Source organism: Adiantum capillus-veneris, chromosome 18 (genome assembly GCF_014529385.1).
Source record: "Adiantum capillus-veneris isolate H3 chromosome 18, ASM1452938v2, whole genome shotgun sequence".
NCBI lineage: Eukaryota > Viridiplantae > Streptophyta > Polypodiopsida > Polypodiales > Pteridaceae > Adiantum > Adiantum capillus-veneris.
The window spans coordinates 12,253,309-12,278,728 of record NC_140948.1 but is presented as its reverse complement, the minus strand read 5'-3'; the positions used below and the strand labels follow the sequence as shown (position 1 = coordinate 12,278,728).

Sequence of the window (25,420 nt, the reverse complement as noted above, 5' to 3'; positions counted from 1 at the left end):
GTTGCAGTCTTCTCAAAGGGGCAATAGTCCTCGTAAGGAAGTGATGGACACTCTACCCATGGCCTGACAAGCAGGTATCAGCATTAGCAGCAGCTAGGAAGCTAGCAAACTCATCTCTATTGAATTGGTGGCCATATCCATGATGATATCAGTTGTGCATGCAAACACCCTTAGGCATCATGTAAATTGCTGAGAGAGGAACTAACCAGGAGGTCGTACCCAATAAGCATCAGAGAAATCCCGGTTGTGATAATCCTATCTCTTGTGGCAATCCAATAAGTGACCAAGGCATGATAAGTTCCTCGACCTCTCTAAGCTGTGCTCTAGCCTGATGCTCTCGATCACCAAAGCATATATCTGTCGGATACCACTGCATAAGCTTCTGAATATCCATGATATTCTCTTGGACTGTCCTCTCTGTCTAACTAAGAATGCATCCTGATCAAGTGCATGCTGTCTACAAAGAACTGCCGGTGGAGAGCCAAAAACACACCAGGATCACCGTCCATAGCACTTCAAAAACACTCTAGTGTCATTGTCCATTGCACTTGTAGTGTAGATAAAGTAATCTTGTGAGACAATTTTGTCCTAAGGACAACAGAGTGAGGACTCCGATAGTCTCACCACATGTGATTATCTGTTCCTATCTGCATACACATGGAAACTGGAGGATGGTCAGAGAGCAATACAATGCTCAAAGAACCAGCCACAGACCCACAAATCAATACAAAACCTATCAAGTCGCTCTATGAGACGGTCAGCCCCCTTGGTGCTGGAGGGCCCTAGAAAATCCAAGAGAGGCTAAGGGTCTGCCTAATGACTGCTCATAGCATACGTCTGAGCAGAGAACGTACACAAGAAGAAAACTATTCCAATCTTCCTGCTCGCTGTGAGCTACTGAATAACAAGCGGGATAGCTGTTGCTCCGACATCAGAAGCAAATTCCGCATTTCTAGAGCCCCCGCTGACAACCAGTGAATCTACAGAGGGCAAGGCATGTGCAAGATCTCTCCAAGAAGCACATGAGCTCTCACCTCAGAAGGTGCGTACATAGGCAGGACACTAATCAAACTGTCCTGCAACTATATAGAGACCCACCTGGATCTCCCAGATACCAGCACTCCATGACTGCATATATAACATAGTCATCTAGGGCCTAGGCTACAAAAATGCATACACCACCACAATTCATATTCCAAGAATCAAAGATCTCTTGAGCTGCGAGATTTCTCAAAGATAATGTTATGCAGCGATGGAGTTAGTTCCATAGCTACCAAGCCGCATGCTCCAAGGACAGCTTTCGAGAATATTTTTTCCCATAGCCACATGACATTCCTATTTGAAGTACAACTTCTGGCAGAACTGGGTAGCCTAAAAATGTTTGCCACGGAAACAATGGAAGACTACAACCAAAGGCTCCTTGCCCATGGAAACAATGGAAGACTACAATCAAAGGCTCCTTGACGTTTACCTTCTGATGTCTTTTTTCAAGCTGATCACCTTGGAGGACCAGTGCAAGCGCTATACCATTGGACTACCATCACCTCTACAGGAATATTGTTTATTATGGACCATGCTGTGATTGGTTACAAACTTATGAGAGGAAAATTGAAATTTGTTACGGAACATTCGAGGTTGGTCTTTGTTAGTCAAACTTTAAGGATGATTGGCTTGAAGATAAGTGCTTTGAAGCCTTTGATCTGGCCATAAGCTGTGTACAATTCTTTAGTACCATCTGGAGAGATGCCATAAGTGTCGGGAACAAGTCCGACCGTAGTTTTGGCTTTCTTAGCTGGCGCTGGCGATGCTTCATTCAAATTTCTGCCCAGAGACATTAGGTTTTCTATCAAAGCAGGTGGTTGCTCTGGAGGTTTATCTGCTTTAGTAGGACAATTATAGTATTTATCTGCTTTAGTAGGACAATTATAGTAGTTGTGTCCGGTTTGGAAACATTCAAAGCATCTGCCTTGTTGCAATAGGGTTTCTCGTTGACCCCGATGATTTTTTCATTGTAGACCCTCTAAACGTTACATGCTGCTATTAGGGGAACGTTTAGTTGTACTCTTGCAACCTCCAAGCGACGCAGGCTACGGTCTGAGGAGCGTTTGGTTGTAGCCATAGCAGCTACGGTACGGGACGGGACGTTTAATATGCAGTGTACAATACACGTACTAGATGTATTTTTGAGCATCAAAAATAAAATACATCATCTTTTTTAGATATGATACTTCAATAAGAACAAATGAAGTGGTCCATGGACCTCCTCAATGACTCTTCAATATTTAACCATAGCATACATAACCAAGCACCATGAAGCTCTAAAACACAATTGATCAACTAGAAAAAGACATACGTTTTGAGCAAAGAAACGTTAGAATAGAAAACGTTATGAGACGTATTGTATGTTTCAATACAGAACGTCGTGTATTCTAAATAAAATACGCGTATTTTAGTTGCTATCGTTGTAGCAGGCCTCTACATTTCATGGCCCAGATTCTTTTAGTTTATTTGCGGGGGGAGTGTTTATTGGCCATGGTATGTTTTTAATGTCCTGTAACATGCATTTGTAATCATTTGTGTTGCCTTGTGATGTGTCAACCACTAAATATATTCCAATTGGGTGAGATTGCTTAGGTATGTGACTTTAGTGCATCAATACACCCCTGAAAAGATCAGCATGCAACCTAGCATGCAATTCAAGCTTGGCGGTATTTATGCTACCTCGCTCGTCTTTAGTAATAAAACACACACTGTAGCTGGTTGTGAAGTCTCCTGAGCACATTGCTAAGCTAATATGGCATGCAATGTAGGACTGTGGACTGATCTTGCAACTGAAGGTGGCTTCAATACTTTACTATATCACCCACACCTTACATACATTGTTGCATTTACAGAAGTTCCAAAATCAACCTGAAACTCTGCTTTTCAATATCAGTTATTTAAAGATAATCATTCAAGTTTGTGTTTCTATTTAGAGTTTCTTTTTTGAGTGCTTATTGTCAAAAATCAAGTGAGCAGACAGATTTATTTTGTCATGTTTCTCCTTGTTTGGATATTTCATGTAATTCTATTGTGTTGGTTCATCATACAGAGGGCCATGCCGCAGGATTTCAAAACCATAGTCAGTTTCCTCGTGTCAACATGCCTATCTATACTGAAGATTGGGAAACATTAAATGCCCTCGGCAGAGATCCCTTCAGAAGGGTATTTGTAGGGGAGACTTTACAACAGATGGCAAGTCTGCAAATTGAACACAGAATAAAAAGACAAAACTGTGGAAACAATGTGTCCCTACATCACGATTCGATATTTGGAAGCAGGGACCAGGTAGGGTCCAGTTTTTCTGTTGCAAATGGTGAGGCTGAAGGGAGAATGAGGTACCCTCCCAGGACCATGTCCCCTGGCTTTTATGGCTTGACAGGCGAAGGCAATAGAGCATTCACTGACAGAAATTTTCCACCTGCTGAAATTGGAAGCAGCAGTTCCTTTGGGTTTCAATCCCACAATGGAATTCTTTTGAGGAGTTCAGTTACAGAAAGTGAAATTGTACACTATCCAGGGAGCGACTCTTTGGGCAATCAGGCAGGCAGCCCTTACACACAATCACGCTCTGGAAATAGGAGCGCTTTTAAACGGAAGAGCTCTATGGATGATGTCCTGAGATCTGTGGGGTCTTCGACGCTCAGACCGACCTTGGAACAGAGGGGAAGAAATTTTTCTTGGCTTACTGAAGAAGCAAACACTAGCAGAGCTGAAACTGCTGTGCCACCGTTATCTTCCGATCTTGTGACTATGGGCAGGATCCCTGTCTTAGACAACTCATCCTATCCTAGGGACAACATGCTGCTGTCTCAGCTGCCGAAAGCAAGGCCTTTGCAGCATCTCCCTGTTGGAAGCAACAGGTATTATGGGGGACATTCTAATCAATCACAGGAAGTACAGCTGGGGAGTGGCAGAGGCTCACCAGACAATGCAGACATGCTGATGTCTCACACATGGTTTCCTAGAGGAGCACTAGGAAATGAGTACATGATGCCATCAGCTCAAAGTCCGCCTGAAATTGCTCCAATCAATCAAGGCTCTCTCTCTTCTGCTGTGGTCCCTTGGTTTGGTAATGGTGCTGTTTCAGGGGAGAGCAGCATGAACCATTCACATACCTACAGGGATTTCAATACTGGTACACGCATGGGATCTCAAGCAAGAAGTTTTCCCAATGGAGCTTCATTATGGACGGGTGATCCTTATTTGACGCGGTACACGTTTGAGACTTCTAACAGTGGCATACCTGGCTTTCCTTGTAGGGAGTCTACTTTAGAAAGACCATATCAGGGATCGATTTCTCCGTTGTACTCTGGGCATACTTTCTCATGGCATCCTCCTGCTGTGCCCCTGATAAGCCACAATGGATTTAATGGTCAAGGAGGTCCGCTTCCTTATAGGCGTGCTGCTACAGATAGTATGATTGTTGGGTCTCGGTCAGCTCCTGGAAGTGCCTATTCCTCGTTTGGGTTTTCCAATAGATCAGCAGTGTCACCTCCATTTCGAGGACCTACAGAGAGTGTTGGAGCATCACCACTTCATGATTATGGCATGCCTTTCAGAGGATCGGAAATGCTAGCAGCACATAGAGACAGTGGTCAGCGGCTTCCGTCTCATGTAAGTTGAATGTATGCTGAAACTAGAAGGCATTTGTGTATTTTACTTACTCAGTGGTGACTCCCCTTCAATTACTTGTCCTTGTTCAGGAAGCATTCAATCATGCATTGTCATACAGTGGGTTTGATATTCAAGATCATCACTTTGGGTTGCAGCCAGATGTTGATAACATGTCATATGAGGTATAACTTGTTCCAATTTGGGCTTTTTGCACATCATCTCTTTTTGAGGAGACCCCAGATGCTTTGCAGTCTCAGAATTCACTATCTAGTGCCTGAAGTTGCTTCTTAAAATTTTCCAGGAGCTTTTGGCATTGGAAGAAAGAATAGGCAATGTAAATACAGGGATTTCTCAAGAGAACATTTGCAAGTGTTTGAAGACAAGCAAGCACTCTTCAAATGACGTGACCATGTCAGTTTCCCAGGAGAGTGAAATCAAGTGCAGCATCTGCCAGGTTAGATATTTTCAATTGGAAATGGATTCAATGCCCTACTTTGTCGAGGATTGTCTATATTTTTGTACTTGGCTGAGGGTTGCACTTTGTGATTATGTTGAATGCAGGAGGAATACATGGAAGGGGATGAGCTTGGGCAACTCAACTGTGGTCATACTTACCACACTGGTTGCATTAAGCAGTGGCTAGTGCTGAAGAATCAGTGCCCTGTTTGCAAGGCTGCAGCCCTCTCTTAACTTGCATCAAGCACTTTGCTCCTTGTCATGTATGGGCTCCTAAGATTGCACATTCAAAGATTACCATTGGTATATAGTATAGATTTAGTTGTTGTTGTAAATACTCATGTACATTCTTCAGAATTTCTCTCTTGAAGTAACCTCTCTGTTTGTCAAACACGAAAAGTAAGAGAGGAGGACATTTGCCAAGTTTATATCATTCAATTGTATCATTTTGCACACATCATATGCTTGTGTCCACGGTCATTTACATGTATAGTCAAACCTGTATATCGTACCATGTATTTGGCTCATTTTTCCAATGTCCTGTACGCAAGCTTTGATAATATTTCTTGGATGATACCATACAATGGCTGTTTAATAGCTGTTTTCCATAGACACCAACAAAGAGCTCTTTCATAAACCATAGTACAGTGTAAAAAATATGTCAATTTTTCAAACATGACGATGGCTTCGTTTAGGATTATTCATTTGAAAGACCTTTGCAAACTGAAAGGTATCACACAACTCCATTGACCCCACTGCTGTCAGAACCTTTGGTGAGTATGTGTGTGTGTGCGCACGTGCGTGCGCTATAGCAATACTACTGTGGCGAAAAAGCAACAGAGCCTGACTATGGAGCATGACACTTCAAAAGAATCAACATTACATTCTCTCAGCTGAAACTAATCAAGGAATGCTGAAAAATCCATGTTCAAGTTGCCATGAAAAAAGAGTGTAGAGGATGCATCTGTATGAGACAGATGGCGTTCAGCATCTATGTTACCTTAATCTTCCCACACTCAATGCCTGTTTGTTGTAAGGGAGTGTTCAACATTTATTTGTGATTTACAAGCTTGTTCCAGCATGCAAGATCCACAAAGCCTTACAAAAAGGCAGCATCAATATCAGAAGTGCTTTCTTTCTGTATCAACGTTTGGCTTAATACCATGTTTACTTACACATTTCTAATTAGCTGAAATGTATAAATCAGCACTTGTTCCTCCAATTTTGATTTTCCATAATAACCAAAGGTATTTGGAGTGCAGATTTCATATTTCAAGTGGATTTCTAATCCCTGTCCTTTAGCTCTTAATTTCTCTTATGGTCCTTTCTTGCACATCGTACCTTTCCCTAATTTTTCTCTTGCTACATCGAAAGTAGTAATGTATAACCCAATCTATATAGAACTATATGATTCACCTTCTCCAAGCTTTGTGTGATCTTTGCTACATTGCAAAAGGATTGTACAACAGGAGTGCTGGTTGGTGATGTATCGGATGCTTCAATTTTATACAGCTTATGTCAGCAAAATTAGAATTTTGGTACGACTCTATGAGCCTACATGAGTTTTGACCTTGTAAGAAGGCTCCTCCCATAGGCCCTCCATATTGGAGAGCCCTCAAATCTAAGGCACTGCCTTTTGAGAATTAAGTGTAGCCCCATAGATGTGGTATTACACATTTAGCAGGGTTTAGTATCAAAGCTTAGATAAAGGCAAAGAATATGTGTGTGTGTGTGTGTGTGTGTGTGTGTGTATAGAGAGAGAGAGAGAGAGAGAGAGAGAGAGAGAGAGAGAGAGAGAGAGAGAGAGATGAAATGAAATGTTATATTAAACGTCTTCAAAAGGCCAAAATGACCAAACTGATACAATCCTTGTGGATCTAATCCAATGTCTGGTTACATAAATAAAATGAAGTAGAGTGAAAGACTAATCTGAAAGATTAAGATTGTCAAACTGAAGTCATCATCATCATCATCCATGCCCGAGGATGCTCGGCATCGGGCGTTGTTCGAGAAAGTATTGCATCGATCGTTGAAGAGCTTCGCCAATGTCCGCCTCTGTAAATAGTCGTACTGGGCGTCTCCCATGTCGTGCTAGAATAGTCCAGATTCTTTGATGGAGCCTCCGTCGATGTCGTGGTTACCTCCATAGACGTGGGCGTCTAGCTCTTCCGAGCTTAGTGGCTCTGTCCACGAATTTACCTATGGTAGAAGTGAGCTCTAAAGTATGCTGTGAAGCATGCTCATCTGACTGGTGAGTCCTAAAGAAGTCAGTGATCTCCCTCTGTAATTGTCTCCCATTGCTTGGTCTCCTCTGAGACTCTCCCTGTGTCTGCGCAGCTCTAGCAAAAACAATCCGAGGCATCTCTGATTGTGATATCTCATGACTAGCCAACGGTCCAAAGCCCTCTCTGAATAGAGAGTGAAAGCGGCCTCATATCTCATAGTATACCGGACAATGACAAATGTGATGTATCTCTTGTCTGTGGCTCTATACGACACAACTAGCATATCCTGGCTTCTGCTAGCTGATGCGATGATGTGCGCATCTGACCAATACCACATCGTATCCCATAGGATAAATAAGTGTACACATAGGCCCATATCCATCTTCTAATAGTTGAAGGAGATGCTCTTTATAGAAAGTCATCTTCGTGCCCAACTCTTGTACCGGCTGTATCCATGTGCTGTTGGTATCTATTTGAATCAAATCCTGACATATAAGTCTAGCGATCTCTGTCCGTGTGAGAGAAAGGGAAGGTGCATCCAAGGAGTACTAGAATGGAGGCAGTCTATACATGCTGAAGCCATGTGACTGAAACCATGATGTCATCTGCCTATACCAACATGCTGTGTCCCCTTGTAGTGCTAGCTGTTGGGGGATGACTAGCATATCTGTCTCTAGGGAGATCTCATAAATTATGCATGAAGGAAACTGATATAGTAAGGGCCGACTTGGACACTCCTAGTCAAGATTCTACCACGACACCACAAGAATTTCACTTCAAAACAGTTCACCGTTCACAATTGATTCGACACTGGCCCGGCGGAGTTCCGTGCCTAGAGATATTGGTCCCAAAGACTGGTGCCCTTTCCAATATTTCTTTTTGTATTAATTTGTAGCTCAAAGTACAAGTGAGTGGGAGGCTCTCACTCTCAGATGCTCTGAGAAGTGGGAAGCCTGCCCACTTATTTAAAGGGTTTACAAGGGATGCCAAAAGCAGAGCTCCAAAAGCTATACATCAAAAGCTTTCAAAAATAATGTTATCTCTCTCTTGCTTATTGCGTAGAAAAAGCAAATCAAAGGCTGCTGCTGTCTTGCCGTAAACAGTGCCGCAAAAAGCGGGTTTCCGTACAGCAGTGCCACGTGGCTGATTTTCCGCGAAGTGCACCGCGTTTTCCGGGGCTGCCATACTGACATGCCACCTCAGTATTTCAGCAAGGTTCTCCAAGGGTATGCCAGCCGGGGGTGGGTCTGTGTGTGCACTGGGTAGCCACGTCACCAGTTTGTGACATACCCCCCTCTTGAAAGCATTGTAATCGCCCTCGATTACGCCTACAAAACAGACAGAAGCCATAAACTGTCTTAGCAAACACTGACTGTTAGTACCAACGCGTTAGGAACACACATCTAGCACATGTACCAATCGACAATCACATCACATGACATCACATGACATTATAGGACATCACATGACAAATCACATTCAACATTCATTCGGATCTCAGACCATGATTTATCGGCAATGCAATTAGCAATTGCATCTAGATTCACTAAGGACCTCATAGATGCCCGATTGACTAATCCCTATTGCAACCATGTCTATCGAGATCATTCAGACCAAAATACTACAGTCATTTAGTATATCAATTCCTGCACTTAAACAAGTCAAGAACAAATCAGTATCATATTATCCGGAATTCCATTTCATAAAGTCATACAGCAGAATACTGTCATCTCTCAGTATCCCTGAAGCTCAAAGAGACATAAGTGACTCTAGTATCAAAAATCGAGGCATATGCTGACAAAGGAGCGGAGTAACTCTCCTCTTGTGCATACCCACTGCACCAGATATCCAGCCAAGTTGAATGGGGTTCCATTTGGAATAGACTATGCTAAACCAAAAGCTTCAAGGTAAAGTTTCATAATCTGAGAAGTATTTGCTAGTTCCTCCTCCTCCATCCACTTCGCATCCAATGCAGGATAATTCTTGAATTTAACCAAGAACCACCTTCTCACTTTACCCTTAATCTTTCTGTCCTTATGTGCCAATATCTGTTCTGGAACAAGGATCTCCTCGTTTTCTTCCACTTCGGGTTGCTCATCAGGCTCTCCATCTTCAGGCACATCGCCTTTAAAAGGCTTCAAAAGACTCACATAAAAAGCATTGTGAATCCTCGAAGTGTCCGGCAGCTTCAATCGGAAGGAGACATCATTTATCTTTTAGGAGATCTGGAAAGGTCCGTAGTATCACATACTAAGCTTTGGAAAAAGTCTCTCCTTTCCCTTCTTCTTTCTCAGGCGTGCCTTCTCAAAACATAAGAGCATCCAATCATTCTCCTTCAATTTCAAATCACGACGATGGAAATCTGTTGCCTTTTTTTGTCTTCTGAGACTTTTGCAAAGTCTCGCGGACCTTGGCCAAAGATGTGACCAAGTCGCATGTGTACTCATCGGCTTCAAAAATCTTATCTTTCGTGCTTAGAAAGGGTGGAACCTTCGTAGCACCTTCAATAATCTCAAATGGCGCCTTCCCTGTCGAAGAGTGTATTGTGTTGTTGTAGGCAAATTTCACCAAAGGTAAATACTTTTCCCATTGAGTCTTCTGATCCGAGATGTAAGACTTCAATAAATCTAGTACCACTGAATTGGCAATCTCAGATTGCCCATTAGTTTGCGGGTGGAAAGGTGACGAGAACTGCAACCGTGTGCCAATGTTCCCCCAAATTGCCTTCCAAAACAAACTCGTGAATGTGGGGTCCCTGTCAGAGACAATCGTTTCGGGCATGCCATGTAATCTGAAGATCTGGGCCACAAACAGTCACGCTAAATGATCCGGCTTGGCTTTTTTCTTCATTGGAATGAAATGAGCTTGCTTGCTTAATCTGTCAATAACAGTCTAGATACCATCGTGATCACTCTGTGTTCTTGGGAGATAAAAAATGATATATATTGCAATACTTTCCCAAGGGCGGATGGGTATGGGCAAAGGCTGTGACAATCCCTGTGCTTTATGCGTGTCAAACTTGACCTTTTGGCATACGAAGCAACTGCGCACAAACTCGTCCACATCCTTCTTGAGTCTCGGCCAAAAAAAGTATCTCTCTACCCCTTTTAAGGTGGTAGCAATGCCACGGTGACCCGTAAAAGGTGGACAGTGGCATTCGGTCATAATCTTTTCCCTCAACAGCTGTGTAACGCACAACATAATTTTCCTCATCAAGTAGCCATCCCGAATGGAATATCCCGCTACTGTCTCCCCATCCCGTATCCGTGTGAAAATGTTTGCAAAATCTGTATCTGTGGCATACTGATCGACCATATCCTCGAAGCTCTTATGATGTATTGCAGAAATAGCCAGAACCAATGGCTTCTAAGACAAAGCATCTGCCACCAAATTCTTCTGTCCCTACACATAGACAATCTCGAAGTGAAACTGTGATAAGATGTTTGCAATCTGGAAGTGAAACTGTGATAAGATGTTTTCCCACCACATCTGCTTTTTCGATAGTTGCTTCTATGACAAGAAGTAGCGTAAAATTTGATGGTTTGTAAAGACAGTAAAATCTGCTCCGAGTAGGTAATGTCACGTCTGTACACTTCATGCACTCTGTCGATAATTGAAAAGGTGGTTCATTTCTACATATGTTTTGCATGGACATTAAAGCCAGAGAGTCGAAAAGAGTGATCAAAGCATTAGAGGGAGTGCTCTCAGACATTGGTTTGCATGGAGGCAATGTCAAAATCGAAGAGGACCCTAAGATGTCTCAAAGTCAGTACAAGGTACTGAGGAAAGCATTGATAGGCGGAGTGAAGGCAAGAAGGTTTCTTAGGTTTAGCCTCAAAGACTCAGATAGAGAAGAAAGGAGAAACCTCTTCAACAAATGGAAACAGTTACATAAAGTGGTTAAAGACAATGTTGGTGGTGGGGAATCTAAAATCACAAGGCGAACGTGTGGAAATCACTAGATAAAATTTTCCACTACGTTAAGCAGCATTCTTGGGACCAAAGTAAGCTCACATCATTTCAAGCAGCCTTGCTGGATTGGAAAAAGGTTTACCTTACATGGTGGGGTGGGCAACATATCACACATTACATGGTGGGTTGGCATTCTACGTATACAAAACAAAATTTCAAATTGTACTCTACTGACCATTTTGTTTTATTTCAATGCAGCACATACTGTTCAACCATGGTCCATATTTTGCCAAGACATACGGATCACTATCAATATGGTCCACACAAGGCATGGAAAAAACCCACTACATGGCAAGAACAGGTTATTTTAAGCACACTAGACATGGGGGAGGAAAAGATAAGGCCAATAGCCTATTAGAGTTACACCTATGGACTTATAGACAACTAATTCATAGAGCAAGGCAGAAGGAACTTCTTAAGACTTCAGAAATTACACGGTCTTTACAACATATCCACAAAGAGAAGAAACAAATGGCTTGGGGAGCTTCAAATGCAGCGGAACGCCATGCGATGTGGCGACGGTCACGAGTTAGGAGCGGGAGAAGATGGACCTGAGCTCGTCGTTTTTATCCTCTTTGATGCACCTCCTTCTTCCTCACTTTGTACCTCTTTGATGTGCAAGCTCTGTAGACGAGCTCGTTCCTCTGTTGATGGGAGCATCCCCACGGGCATCAGGCGTCTTCTTTCCCTCAGAAATAGCCGCTTGTTGTATGGATCTAAGCTCTCCGGGTCTTCAACCCCTGCAGCCAGAGCCTGAGCTGTGTAGGACATGAAATAGGGGGCTCTGAGTGCTTGGCACCCATACCCAATGCCAAATACGCGTGGAGAAAACTGTTTCTCAATCAGAATTAGTCTTTCTGCGTTTAGTGGGAGGGGTTGCCCACCACACAATCTTGTAATAACTTTCATTGCAAACAATGGGAACTTTGCATTGTCCTCGGAGTATTCCTTGTTGTATATTATGATCTACATAAAAATTTTAATGAATTTATGGGTTGTAAGTGAGATGAGTACAATTGCCAAGTACTTAAATTGTTTCTACAAACCTTTTTGTGGTTGAAACGCCCGATGTAGTGAGACAAAGCTGCATCCTTGCCTTGGACACCAGTGATGATAGGCCCTTGCCGTGAGCCTCCAGCTCTTCTAAGGAAACTATCATTATACACTAGCACCTGTCAACAAAAAAAATGATCATGATATTGTATCACTGGGGCATCTCCAATACCATATGAATGCACGACAAAAGTTACCATCTGATTCTCGTCCATTTTCAGCATCGACCTCCCCTACAAGTGAATAGACTGACTATTCATTACTTGATCTCTGGATGCCACGGGCCTACCCATGTTTTCCAAGCCGAGTTGTTTTTTTGTCGATTCAAACTGCTCATCTGTTGGCAAATTGGCCTCTCCGGACTTCGCTTCATTGAATGTATCTTTGATCAGTTGCCACCCTGAAGTGAACTGTGAGTCGCGGACAGCTGTGTCAGCAATAAGATGTTGGTCCACTCCATCATCATCCACAAACCTTATGTCTGCCTCACAAAAATTCACAATTGCAGCTAGGCAGTAGTCCTCCCATATATTGAGCTCATGCATGATATCTGTGAGCAGAACATAGTGGGTGGCGCCCGCCATAGCAAAGCTGGGAGCGCAATTCAGAGGCAAAGTCACTTCCTTACTTGGACTTTCTTGCTTGCACCCTATTGCTGCATCCGCAAGAGAATCAAGAGTTAAGCCCACATCAAATGTTTCCTTTAATACCTCTACCCGCTCTTCTTCTGGGTCAAACTGCACATATCTCAAGCCATCAACTGTCATGGAATTGTCACAAGTGACTGCCTCATACTGTTGCAAATGGGTTTGTAGGTACTCAAATGAGCAATCTATAATCCTCTGTATAGAAAACTCTGCATTAAACATTCCTGATACTTCTGGTGCATGGTGATGAGCACGGGCGTTGTATAAGAACGTGAATAGTTTTTCTTCACATGTATCCTCTCTCACAACGTCTGTTTCCAGGACTATGATTCCCATGACTGAAAGAAAAAGCAAGCCAAAACTATTTGGTGTCATAACCAAGCGAATAATGAGCCTCAAGTACCTCTCAAGGTCTCTATTCGCTTGGTTTTGTCCCATGCGCTAATGTCATAAGAGGTGACGTCACTTGAGTCAGAACCAAGCGAATAGGGGCCCCAAGAATCCCCGAAGGGCCCTATTTGCTTGGTTCTGTTCCGTGCGCTAATGTCATAAAAGGTGACGCCACTTGAGTCAGAACCAAGTGAATAGGGGCCCAAGAATCTCCCAAGGGCCCTATTCGCTTGGTTCTGTCCTGTGCGCTAATGTCATAAAAGGTGACGTCACTTGAGTCAAAACCAATCGAATAAGGGCCCAAGAATCTCCGAAGGGTCCTATTCGCTTGGTTCTGACCCAAGCATTCGGAACAGATGGATAAGAACAGAGCATCTAATGTTATCAGTGATAGATATATAGGCCTACTCACTCACTATGCCCAAACTCAGGCACGGTCACATAAGGAGTAATTATTCCAACCATGCGGTTTGAGACTTTTAATCTTACCCTAACGCAGTGGCTTCGGTGCGCACACAGTTAACAACACACAAGAAGGGGAGAGAGACAGGGAGAAAGAACTTGCCTCTGCAATATCCAATGGCGCCGAGTTGGATGGTGATGTCGCAGGCCGCTGACAGCAAGAACCAGAAGGTGGCGATGGCGACGCGGCAATAAAGAACTCAACCCAGTGGAGGTCGCTCAACGCAGGATCACGAGAGGTGGCCAAGGGAAAGAGCGCAGAAAAGGCAAAGGCAACGGCGATTTGTTTGTTCTACTTGGAGATGGAGATGGCGACTGCAAGGGTGATCGGCGTCTGACTCTCAACGCAGGATCACGAGACGTGGCCAAGGGGAAGAGCGCAGAAAACGCAAAGGCAACGGCGATTTGTTTGTTCTACTTGGAGATGTAGATGGCGACTGCAAGGGCGATCGGCGTCTGACTCTAAACGCAGGATCACGAGAGCTGGCCAAGGGGAAGAGCGCAGAAAAGGAAAAGGCAACGACGATCTGTTTGTTCCACTTGGAGATGGAGATGGCGACTGCAAGGGCGATTGGCGTCTGATTGACCCTAAACGGTCACTCGAAAAAGGCACGTGGGCTGCACTCACAAGGACAACCAATAATAAATGGTCTCAGATTCCCATGTAGTACGATTTACCAACCACAATCTCGCGTGTAATCATGCGCATAAGTGAAGTTGTCACCCTCGCCGAGGTAAGCATTCTAAGTTTAGAGACAGTGCCCCCGCCAAACATTTCAACTATTCTACCTCTTTTTGCGTCCTCTACTGCCCATCATTTTAATTAACTCTACCCCCATCGATGCTACGCGGTAAGCAAACCATCCCAACTCTTTTTGCGCATCACCTCTTACTCTCGCGCATCCTTCTCTTACTCCTGTTCTGCATTGCTTTAGTGACGCAGAACTCTACACACAGTGAAGAGGTATGCTACTTACTACCCTTTTGTGCACTTGTATTTTGTGTAGTCAGTACCAAGCGAATAAGGGAAGGTAAACCCTGTTTGCTGCACCTGTTCGCTTGGTACTGACCATCGTCTTTACCATAGGATGTTTGCTTTTACACTTTTCCTTGGTCAGTATCAAGTGAATAAGGGAAGACCACTTTGTTCGATGCCCCTGTTTGCTTGGTACTGACCTCGAAAAATATAAGTGATGTCTACTAGTACAGAGGTCAATACTAAGCAAATAAAGGGAAGGTAAACCCTGTTTGTTGCGGGTTTAGGGTTTTTTTTTTACCAAATACGCGTTTTGAATTTATAAGGGAGAAGCAAATTACAACTTAACACCCATGAGGGGGTTTTGAGTTAGAAAACACTAGGGACAGGCGCAAAGGCCAAGTTTTAGACTTTACAAAGAGTGGCCTACTAATTTCCGGGGGTTTAGGGTTCGCAATAACCATGTAGTCCTTTTCCTTCACAGCCAGTCTATCTCTTCCTGAAGCCTATTGCAAAGTTAATGGCTTCCTCACATTTACTGGCTAGCTCAAGCACTTCATCCTTCATCTCCTGTAGCCAATTATAGATAGCATCTACAGAGCCATTCTCGACGAGCAATTGCTGTAGGTCTTCAAGCCTTCTTGCTTCCAGAGAGTCTTTGAGGATTGAGACTCTGTGCCTGACGATTAGCATTTGTTCCAGCTTCAGGCCCAGCTTCAGGCTAGCATCCTGCACAGAGCATTTAGCAAATAAGCGCTTCAAACTAGGAGCTTGGAAATTGGGAGCAAAAAGAAAAGAATTACCAGCGGCTTATCTCGAGGATTGACTCCCGTGTTGAGAGCAACCACTCCCGGGCTGTGTCGGTCGAGAACGCTCAGGGTAACATTGGGGGAGGGCCAAGGAGGGACCTCATGAGGAGGGCCCAGATGCGGTCCTGCTGGCGCTGCGGGAGTATACCTTGGAAAGGCATCATCACTATTCTAAGCTTCCTGTAGTTGCTTTGCGAAACCTTGAGGGAGGTTATGAAAAAACTGCTGGTTAAATAGACTAGATGGACATGCCTGAAAAGCAGAGCCTGACTTCTGGCTGATGAGTGGTCTGTGAGGGGTGGTACCGCCATGCGGTTTCATGAGAGGTAGACGTGGGAGGGAGAAGCAATGGTACCACCCCCCTAGATTAGGGGAGATGATGGGAGGGAACGACATGACAGTTAGGACCGCATGGACTTAAACGTCTCCTTCACATTGGTATTTTGTTGCAGGGGATGCAAACTTGTTCGCTTGCTATTACACTTTTCTGAGGTCACTACCAAGCGAATAAGGGAAGGCAAACTCTTTCCGATGCACTTGTTCGCTTGGTATTGACCTCAGAAAATATAAGTGACGTCTGCTATTACTATTTTCTGAGGTCACTACCGAGCGAACAAGGGAAGGCAAACTCTTTCCGATGCACCTGCTCGCTTGGTATTGACCTCAAAAATACAAGTGAGGTCTGCTATTACTATTTTCTGAGGTCACTACCAAGCGAATAAGGGAAGGCAAACTCTTTCCGATGCACCTGCTCGCTTGGTATTGACCTCAAAAAATATAACTGACGTTTGCTATTACTATTTCTGAGGTCACTATCTAGCGAATAAGGGAAGGCAAACTCTTTCCGATGCACCTGTTCGCTTGGTACTGACCTCAGAAAATATAAGTAACATCTGCTATTACTATTTTCTGAGGTCACTACCGAGAAAATAAGGGAAAGCAAACTCTTTTCGATGCACCTGCTCGCTTGGTAGTGACCTCAGAAAATATAAGTGATGTTTGCTATTACACTTTTCTGAGGTCAGTACCAAACAAATAAGGGAAGGCAAACTCTATCCGATGCACCTGTTCGCTTGGTACTGACCTTTTCTAAAATCTAAAGTCCCTTGTGCTGACAAATGAATTGTCTTTTTGTGTTATGCTATTTGTAGAAATGCCTCGTGTAAAGGCCACGGCTAGGAGGGCAACAGTTGAATCTTTGAATGCTCAAGCAAGAAGACGCCGATATGAGGCGCACAGAGGTGTACTGCAAGAGTTGCGCAGGATAGAACGACACGTTCAATCTGCTATTCCACGTCTCCCTTTCCAATGAGTAGTGCGGGAGATTTGCAAGCAGTGGAGAGTCGACATGCGATGGGCCAGCAGTGCACTACTCTGCCTTCAAGAAATTTTAGAAGACTACTTCGTTGAATTCTTCAGTGATGGATATATCCTGGCTGTCCATGCACAACGCGTTACTATCATGCCGCAAGATGTTGATACTCTTCGGAGGCTGCGTTTTCGCTATGATGGGCTGCTTCAACCAGTGCCTATCCGGGATAGTAGAACCATGGATATTCTCAACATCCCCCCTCTCCATTCTCATGCACGACAGACAGAGCCGTCTAGGGTTGAAACAAACAACAAAAGGACCTGATCACACGGGTCGATAGAAACGACACAGATGGGCAGGCTGAGATAGCCGTAGAGGGGCATGAGCAAGCCAGAGTGGACCGCGAGGCAGTCATGGAAGAAACAGAGACATTTATCGAGGAGCCAGCTAGACACCAAAATGAGAAAGTCATGGAGGATCCGCAGCCAGTAAGGACTGATGAGGGGCAAGAGCAGGCCAGGGTGGACCCTGAGGCATTTATGAAGGAACCAATATTGAAGGAAAATGATCCGGAGCCTGTACCTATTAGGGAGGACCCTACGACTGTTAGGGAGGAGCTTGAGGTAGCCAGGGAGCCAGCCCAAGAAAGGTAAGGGCAAGGATCTGCATCACAAGGGCCATCCAACGTATCAAATGAGTCAATTATTTTAGAGAAAATCAACGAAGAGAATGAAGAAGAGTTGAGAGTTCTGTTCAGCGCAGCGCCTCTGCATGCACAGATACTGTTGCCTGGAAGGTCAAAGGAGGCCTGCATTTTCAACCTCGATCAACAAGACTTCCTGTGCATGAGCAGTTTCACCAACTCCAACGCAACGAATGAGGTTGTCAACGTTACTTTCTGGTAATTCTCATGCTCTTTAAAAGTCACGGTTGGTTCATTAAATGGGTCTCTACCGAGACATGGGTCAATACCAAGCGAGACAGTGGCTTATGGAATTGAATAGTGGTACTACTCGCTCTTTATTGGCCCATGTCTTCGCGACAGTCGTCAAGTTTTTCTTTATAAGTCACGCTCGATTCATTAAATGGCTCACTACCGTTAAGACATGGGTCAATACCAATGGATGTACTGAATGTAAGTAATCGTGCTGTTTCATTATTTGCTGCAACGTTTGTATGAAGCAACAAACGTTTGTATCACGCTTCTACAGGAACTTCAATTACATAACTACACTCCCAGCGATGTGCGACATTTTTCTGTATGACCATCCAACATATTATAATCTCGGTAAACAGACGCACAAGAGAGGAAGGGGTGAGAGCTGAGGAGTTCGAATAGGCTCGTATTAACAAAATGACGCAACACCACAATTAGACTCAAGAAGACGTTCGAAATATGCAAGAAGCAATAAATCAATATTATGCAGACACCGCAGAAATAGAGGAATGGGATACACGTTGACGGCAAGAGCAAGAACAGAGGGAAGCTTCACAGGTGCAAGATGCATGGGAAGCCATGGAAGAGGCCCATGATTTTGAGCGACGCGAAAGGATGCCCGAGACCAGCATCCCCAGAGGCAGAAGTAGCAGTAAAAAACCAGAGCAGAGGGCAAGGGACGAGTGGCAGCAACCGGGGGAGAGGACATGGAACGAGTGGCACAAACCGGGAGAGAGGACAGTAGCAGAAAAAGGGAGCAATTTACTTGTATAAATCTTGATAGAAACAACACAATATGTAAAGTTTTGAGACAATGAAAATGTACATTTTTGAAACATTGTTTGACCGCCACAAAATGTCTCTGCATTAGTCATTTTGAAGAGTACATCATGGTTTGCATGGCATCAAAGCTCTTTGCGTGCACAAGGTATGTGACCTAGCTTCCGGTGGAAGCAATTAAGTGAAGTGTATTTGTGAGTGACTCCTTGCACAATGTTGTTTTCTCCTTGCGTCTTGGAATCTGAAAAGAAGAAAAAGTTAAATTCTGTCTTAATGTATTAAAGACAATCAAAATTCATCGATTTAGTAAGCACCTTTCTATTGTTGAGACTGAATGCATACAATCCCGACAAAAATGGAAGTTCTTCACATGTAAGATCTACCCTGAGCTGTGCAAGAGTTGTGCTTGACATTGTCTGCATCATAGTAAGTAGGCTGTCTCGAAAGTAGAGCTCCATTGATAAAGGTTTGTTCTCGAGGCTATTCTCTGTATCTTGGTCGAGTGGAATAAGCTGCCCACTAAGAAGATGATATCTAATATAGTAAAACAACACTAAGAAATTTTGAGAGCTTATAATGAACTTGCAAATTATGGACTTCTTTTGCAAAATACAGATTTTGTTATGTGATTGTTTCCTATCCCAATTATCATCTAAAAAGTCCAAACAGCTCTCAGACTTGCAAATGAACATTGTTGCGGTAGTTCTTATTTGCTCATCGAAGAAAAAATCTACAAACACTTCAAGAGGCATAAATAGTGGGAGCCGAACTATTTTTGTGGCAATTGAATACTTGAGGGACTTTTGTATATCCTGAAAAAACTTATTCCTAAAGCTTTCACTAGTTTGCGAAGCTGGCAAGGACCAATCCTTGCTGTCAAAGGATGGAAGTGACAAAGGAGCTACACGACCCCAACCAATGGAAGTTCTTGGTTCCACATATGACATATCATAAAAGAAAATTCCATTATCTGCAAGTTCCTTGTGTTGTCTTTCTTGGTACATTTGCTTACCAATAAATGCATGGAAAGCATCAAAAATCCCAACTATGCTCTCAATTGGTTGCCAATCTGTCATATTCGATGGATAAATATTTGAAACATACCAAAGATGATATCCATCACTTAACCTTCGAATATAATCATGCACTAAGCGAAATGCTCAAAATAACTTACAGTTGGGTCGATGCCTTGGAAAACTTGGAGGAGATGTTTGCAACCTTAAGTCTGCATGCTGGAAAGCATGTTGTATGAGGACCTCTTTCACCCACTTGCTTTGTGCAAACACTTTAAACTCTTTAACTTGTCCCTTGAAAGCCTCCACGATATCATTGCGTTGCCTCCTCTTCCTCCTCCTAGTTTGCAGTAGAACCCAACTTCCGATAGTTATTCGAGATGGTATCCATGCTTGATTGTCTGTAGTATAACTGTTAAAAATGCTAACAGAGTCAATGGTAGTGCTAGGTCTTCGAGAAGTCATTAGGAAATTTCGAAGGTCATTTGGAGGGCCTTCTAAGAAAATGTATTTTTTGCACTCTCTCTCTAGAAAATATGGCGAATAATAGAGGTGGGTCTTTCATGGTAAAAGTTCAAAAAGTGTACTTTAAGTAGATTCTTTACTCTTCTGAACATTCGTTCGTAATGATTGAGGGATAATCTTCTTTTCAGTTGCATTGAATGAACCTTGTCAACATGGAGGGAATGAGGCTAACATGGAGGGACAAAGTCGCAGCCGCTTATTCACTTTCCATTAAACCTGCACATTTGGCTAATGGCACACTCCTCAAATGGCACAAATGTTACGCAGAAACGAGCCAAATATCACCTTCACATTGATTTGGACAATGAGTACCAACCATTGATTAAGCGTAGGAAAGCAAACACACATATACCTCCCGCATCCATAGACACGCTCAGAGATCAGGGAGCTAAACACATAGATATCTGGACGAGGGGCTCTCTCTATCCTAAGAATCCAATGACTAATGCGTCTCCACCGTTTTTCAATCCTACAAGCTTATTGACCTTTGCTGGTGATGGAGAAAAGGGCCTTTTGGGTTATTGTAAATCTCTTACAAGGGAAGCTGAAACTTATAAGGGCATGAGATTGTTTGTCTTTCACATTTACATTCTACAGATCAGGTTACCATTTTGCAACACAAAACAGAGGTACAACAACTGAAAGGAAAGGTACGAAGTTGTCAAATGAAGGACACCATCTTGGGTGGTCGTATCCGAAAGAAGAAATTGCGCAAGCTTGAAACATTGCAGGTTGCATTCGGAGGTCTCAAGAAAAGAATCCGAGCATTAAGGTGATGCTTCTTGGTTGGCTAAATTGTCTTAGTTAAGTTTTTTTTTTCTTGTTATGCATTGTTTCATGTGCCTAAAAGTGTTAGTGAATTAAATTTTTTGTTATTTACTTATGCATTGTCTTCATGTAGAGATTCAATCTATCCTGACAAGGAAAACATTGACCCCAAAGCCAATAAAGGAAAGAGATTGAAGCCACTTATAAGTAGAAGCCTTGCATCAGATATAGTACATGACAAGAAGTTTAAGGTCCTACAACGAAATGTAGTGGACCGCTTTATTTCAAAGAACTTAGTGCCTGCAAAAGAGATACAAGGCACACTTGATTCACTTGGTGTAAGCAAAAGAGGATATTCGGCTATACAAAAATCTGTCTCATCGATCTTTGTTATCAGCCTCAAGTGTTTGGAAAGAGAGGCTTCAACTTAACGACGCACAGGGAGAATATCTTGGACAACCCTTTCATATTAAAGCAACTTACAGTGGCCATGGAGCAAACATGGCATATGATGAGTTCAGTAATATTTTTATGGACCTGCAGATGTTGCAGAAGAGAATGGTGGAGTTTTACAACATCACATTTGAAGAGTCACGAGGGGTATTACATTTGTGTTAAAACTGGATGAGTGTGAGCTTGTTAAAGAGAAAAAGCTGGAGCGTGTTACTATTACTTTAATGAATAAAGCCCTCTCAAAGTGTCCCAATGATGATCCTTTGTATTTTAGTGTTCAATCACAATCTTACACATGGTGGCTTGGTGCGTTTGAGGTAAGCGAGATTCTCAGATAAGCTCAAATGTTCACATCTACTTAAGTCTCATTTATTTTGTGTTGCAGGTAAAGAAAGAAGATCATGACATTCTATATTGGGTGTTCCATCAAACTAATGTTCCGGAGGTGATTGATCGATAGACTAACCAGGGAGAGGTACTACGTCTAGATGGAAGGGGAGACTTTCAAGTTCAGTGGAATCTTGCAGGTGACCTCAAAACATTAAAGTGCATGTATAATTGTGGAATGGGTGCAATGGCAAAGTCGCCGTGTTTGTTCTGCATGGAGCCTGCAAAGGTCATGGACCCAAAGTGGTGGAGAAAAGCTCCAACACGTCACATTGAGGACCCTGCTTTTTGATCGGTTTTGAAAATACCACTTGTGAATGTCCACATCTGTACAATGCATGCCCTTTGTAGAATTGTGGAGAAATTGGTCTACTTATATATCGGGTTTGCTTGGAAAATCAAGAACTCAGCAGAGCGACAAGTGACCCTGCAGTGCTTAGAATTGGTACTGTCGGATATGGGGCTTCATGGTGGCAATGTGAAAATCCAGCAGGATGAAAAGAGATCAACTACTACTGAGAAGGATGTCCCATTCAAACCATCCATCGGTGGGGTGAAGGCACGGAGGTTTTTATCTAAACCCCAAGGAATACGAGATCCGAAGCTAACAAAACATGGAAAAATATATAACACATCTTATGTTAGTAAGGTAGAGTATCAGAGCTGGAAAAATCTACATATTGCAGTCAAAGATCAAGAACCAACTACTCGTAACGCGAAGGCTAAGGTTTGGCGATCAATAGACATCCTATTTTTGATGTGCGACAAAGATGACTGGTCACAAGGTGATTTGAACAAGTTCAAGGAGAATCTCAACCTTCTCAAAAAATCATTCAAGACAGCATGGACAGACACCCAGATTACTCACTACATGGTATTATTGTGTATTTGATTCTCTTTTATGTGTAACTATGTGAGTGTAAAACATTCAAAGTAATCTGTTTTCATATCCAACACATCATTTTCAATCATTTACCATATTTTATACAAAAGTATGGGAACCCGGAAATATGGAATACCCAAGGGATGGAAAAGTCTCATTACATGGCGAGAAATGTTTATTTCAGGCACACACGACATGGTGGCTCTCGAATCAAGGCTAATAGTTTGAGAGAACTATTTGAATGGTTCTATTGTAGAATCATTCATCGAATGCAGGCAAAAGAAGTCTTGGCCTCTTCAGCAACAACACAGGACATCAGAAATTTACAACAACAAAAAGTTAAAAGATCAATGGCATACAACAACTCCGGTGCTCGTGAAGGTCAACAAAGGTGGAGAGAGACAATGGTGTATGTGAACCACAAGTGGAGAAAGATACTCTGAGTGGATGACATTGTATAAAATTTCTATAATACATGATCTTATACAATTTCTACTTGAAGTGTATCAAGATTTTGAAGGTTCAATTTTGTTTTTTGGCACATCACCCTTGTCGCGAATCATGAGATGTTTGCCATACTCTAAAAGTTCATCTGGGTTTTGTTTGCCAAGAGCTAGTGCCATTGCTGTGTAAGTATAGTAATACGTTGCCCGACCACCTGTATAGCCGAGGCAATAACCAAAACAATCTCTGGCAAACACTTTGTCCACAAGAATGACTTTATCTGCACTTTTGGGCAGCACGGGTCCACCCAAGAAGCGTGATAGTGTCTTTAATGTGTAAGTTGCTATTGAACCCTCTTGTGACATTCCATTGTGAAAAACTACTATCGGCGACTCGCAAAGCTTTGAAAGGTACTATTCTATGGTCACATCCCTTCCATGATACTCTCGAGTCCGCCGTCGAAGGAAGTCATCCTTGTCCAGCAATCCAAGACTACACATATCATGTCTGAGAGAGAGAGAGAGAGAGAGAGAGAGAGAGAGAGAGAGAGAGAGAGAGAGAGAGAGAGAGAGAGAGAGAGAGAGAAAGTTACCATGAAGCTCTCATCCTACAGAAAGAGGTTTTCCTGCCACCATAAGTGTATAGATGTAGTTGACCCCTGACCTCCACTTCTTTGTGACTTGTTGATGGTCTTAGGCTTTGTCTTATTGCTTGGAAGGTGGCTTCATCCGGTAGTGTCTCCTTGTATTTTTCAGCTTTCTCAAAGCATCTTCGGAGGCATTCCATTGGATTGCTGGATGTTTCCATTGCCTCATCATCACTACTATCCGCTGAAACAAATCCACTCCTCTCCTCTTGGACTTTGGAAATGATAGCCAGGGAGAAGTCCTCCCTTAAATAAAAGATGCTTTGCACATCATGTAAAAAGATATAGGTCCTGTCTCCAATCCCGAAGTCAGGCACATCATGCAGCATCATCTGAGCATCCTTCTCAGTGAAGTTACTGACATCCAAGGGTAGTTGGATTTCTGTTGTTTTCACAGAGAGCATCTTACTTCTTTGTACTTCAATTGCCTCAACCTCAAGGTCGACTGTATCTTCAACCTCCTCGATTTCTTGTATATGTGTTGTCTCCTCGCATTATTTGTCTGGTGTTGCATCCTGCTCCTCTAACACCTCATCAGGATTCTGCATGAGGAATCCAAACAGGTTGTTCAAGTAAATCATAAAGCCAAAGGATTCCTGAATAAGTTTGCACTCTTTTTGGTGCAACGGGCAGGCTGAATGTCGACAAGCAGGTGGTAATTCCCTATACTTCTTCAGTCCCTGTCCTTTTCCACCGCAGTCATTTAAATGAACGACAGTCATACTGGGCAGAACAACCCTCCCTACCTGCACCATCAGTTCAAATTTATCTCTGTAGGACTGCAAGAATTCACTGTGCTGAGCTAAAAGGTCTTCAATATCAAATTTTGGATTGAACATAGAATGAACTAGATCATATTTGTCTCCAACACCACAAGATGTTGCAAAATCGAACAGCCTCTCATCAGTTACAGCTGGGTCTTCCAGATAAGGCACATCCTCTTTGGCTTTACCTTTACTTGCAGAGGGACTGCTTGCTGAGAGATCTACATCATCTGAGAAGTCTATATTCCTCTTTCTTGTATTTTTCTTGACAAGTACTGTAGAGGATGAGGGACCCTTGTAGGGTGAGGGATCCTCTTGTCCTGCTGACCTCTCTGACTCATCTTCACAAATTGACTCTTCTTGATCAATGTCCTAATAAAAGTCAATAATTATTTTGGCAGAAACACTAAGCAAGTGAGCCTGCAAAGGCTGGAATCTTGGCACAAGCTCTGGGTTTGGTTTTAGCCTCTTCTACCTACTGGACCTTAATCCTATTCATCAAGAAACATGTCAAGTCTTTGTTCTCTCTCTCTCTCTCTCTCTCTCTCTCTCTCTCCCTCCCTCCAAAGCACACCAAAAAACACACATAGACACTGTGTGTGTGTGTGTCTCCAAAACACATACACACAGACACACACACCCACACACACAGACTCTCTCTCTCTCTCTCTTTCTCTCTCTCTCTCTCTCTCTCTCTCTCTCTCCGTGTACTAAAGGCGCCAGAGACAACCACAGACTCTTTCCAACTCTCTACGCACGCCTTTAGTACTGTTGAGAGAGAGAGAGAGAGAGAGAGAGAGAGAGAGAGAGAGAGAGAAAGAGAGAGAGAGAGAGAGGTCTCATGAATGTACTAAAGGCGCAC

The 25,420-nt window shown here is 43.1% G+C and overlaps 1 protein-coding gene across 4 annotated transcripts in view; it reads left to right on the top strand.

The window, feature by feature from the left end:
* Window positions 1-5,567, top strand: part of LOC147435237 (uncharacterized) — an 86,599-nt gene extending 81,032 nt beyond the window's left edge. For all 4 annotated transcript variants that reach the window (XM_086488326.1, XM_086488324.1, XM_086488325.1 and 1 more), the window contains 4 exons: window positions 3,092-4,656; window positions 4,746-4,838; window positions 4,958-5,110; window positions 5,218-5,567. In XM_086488326.1, coding sequence (XP_086344452.1) covers window positions 3,142-4,656; window positions 4,746-4,838; window positions 4,958-5,110; window positions 5,218-5,346 — 1,890 coding nt within the window. In that variant the 5' untranslated portion in view covers window positions 3,092-3,141 and the 3' untranslated portion in view covers window positions 5,347-5,567. The remainder of the gene's footprint in view (window positions 1-3,091; window positions 4,657-4,745; window positions 4,839-4,957; window positions 5,111-5,217) is intronic.
* The last annotated feature ends 19,853 nt before the right edge of the window (window positions 5,568-25,420 follow it).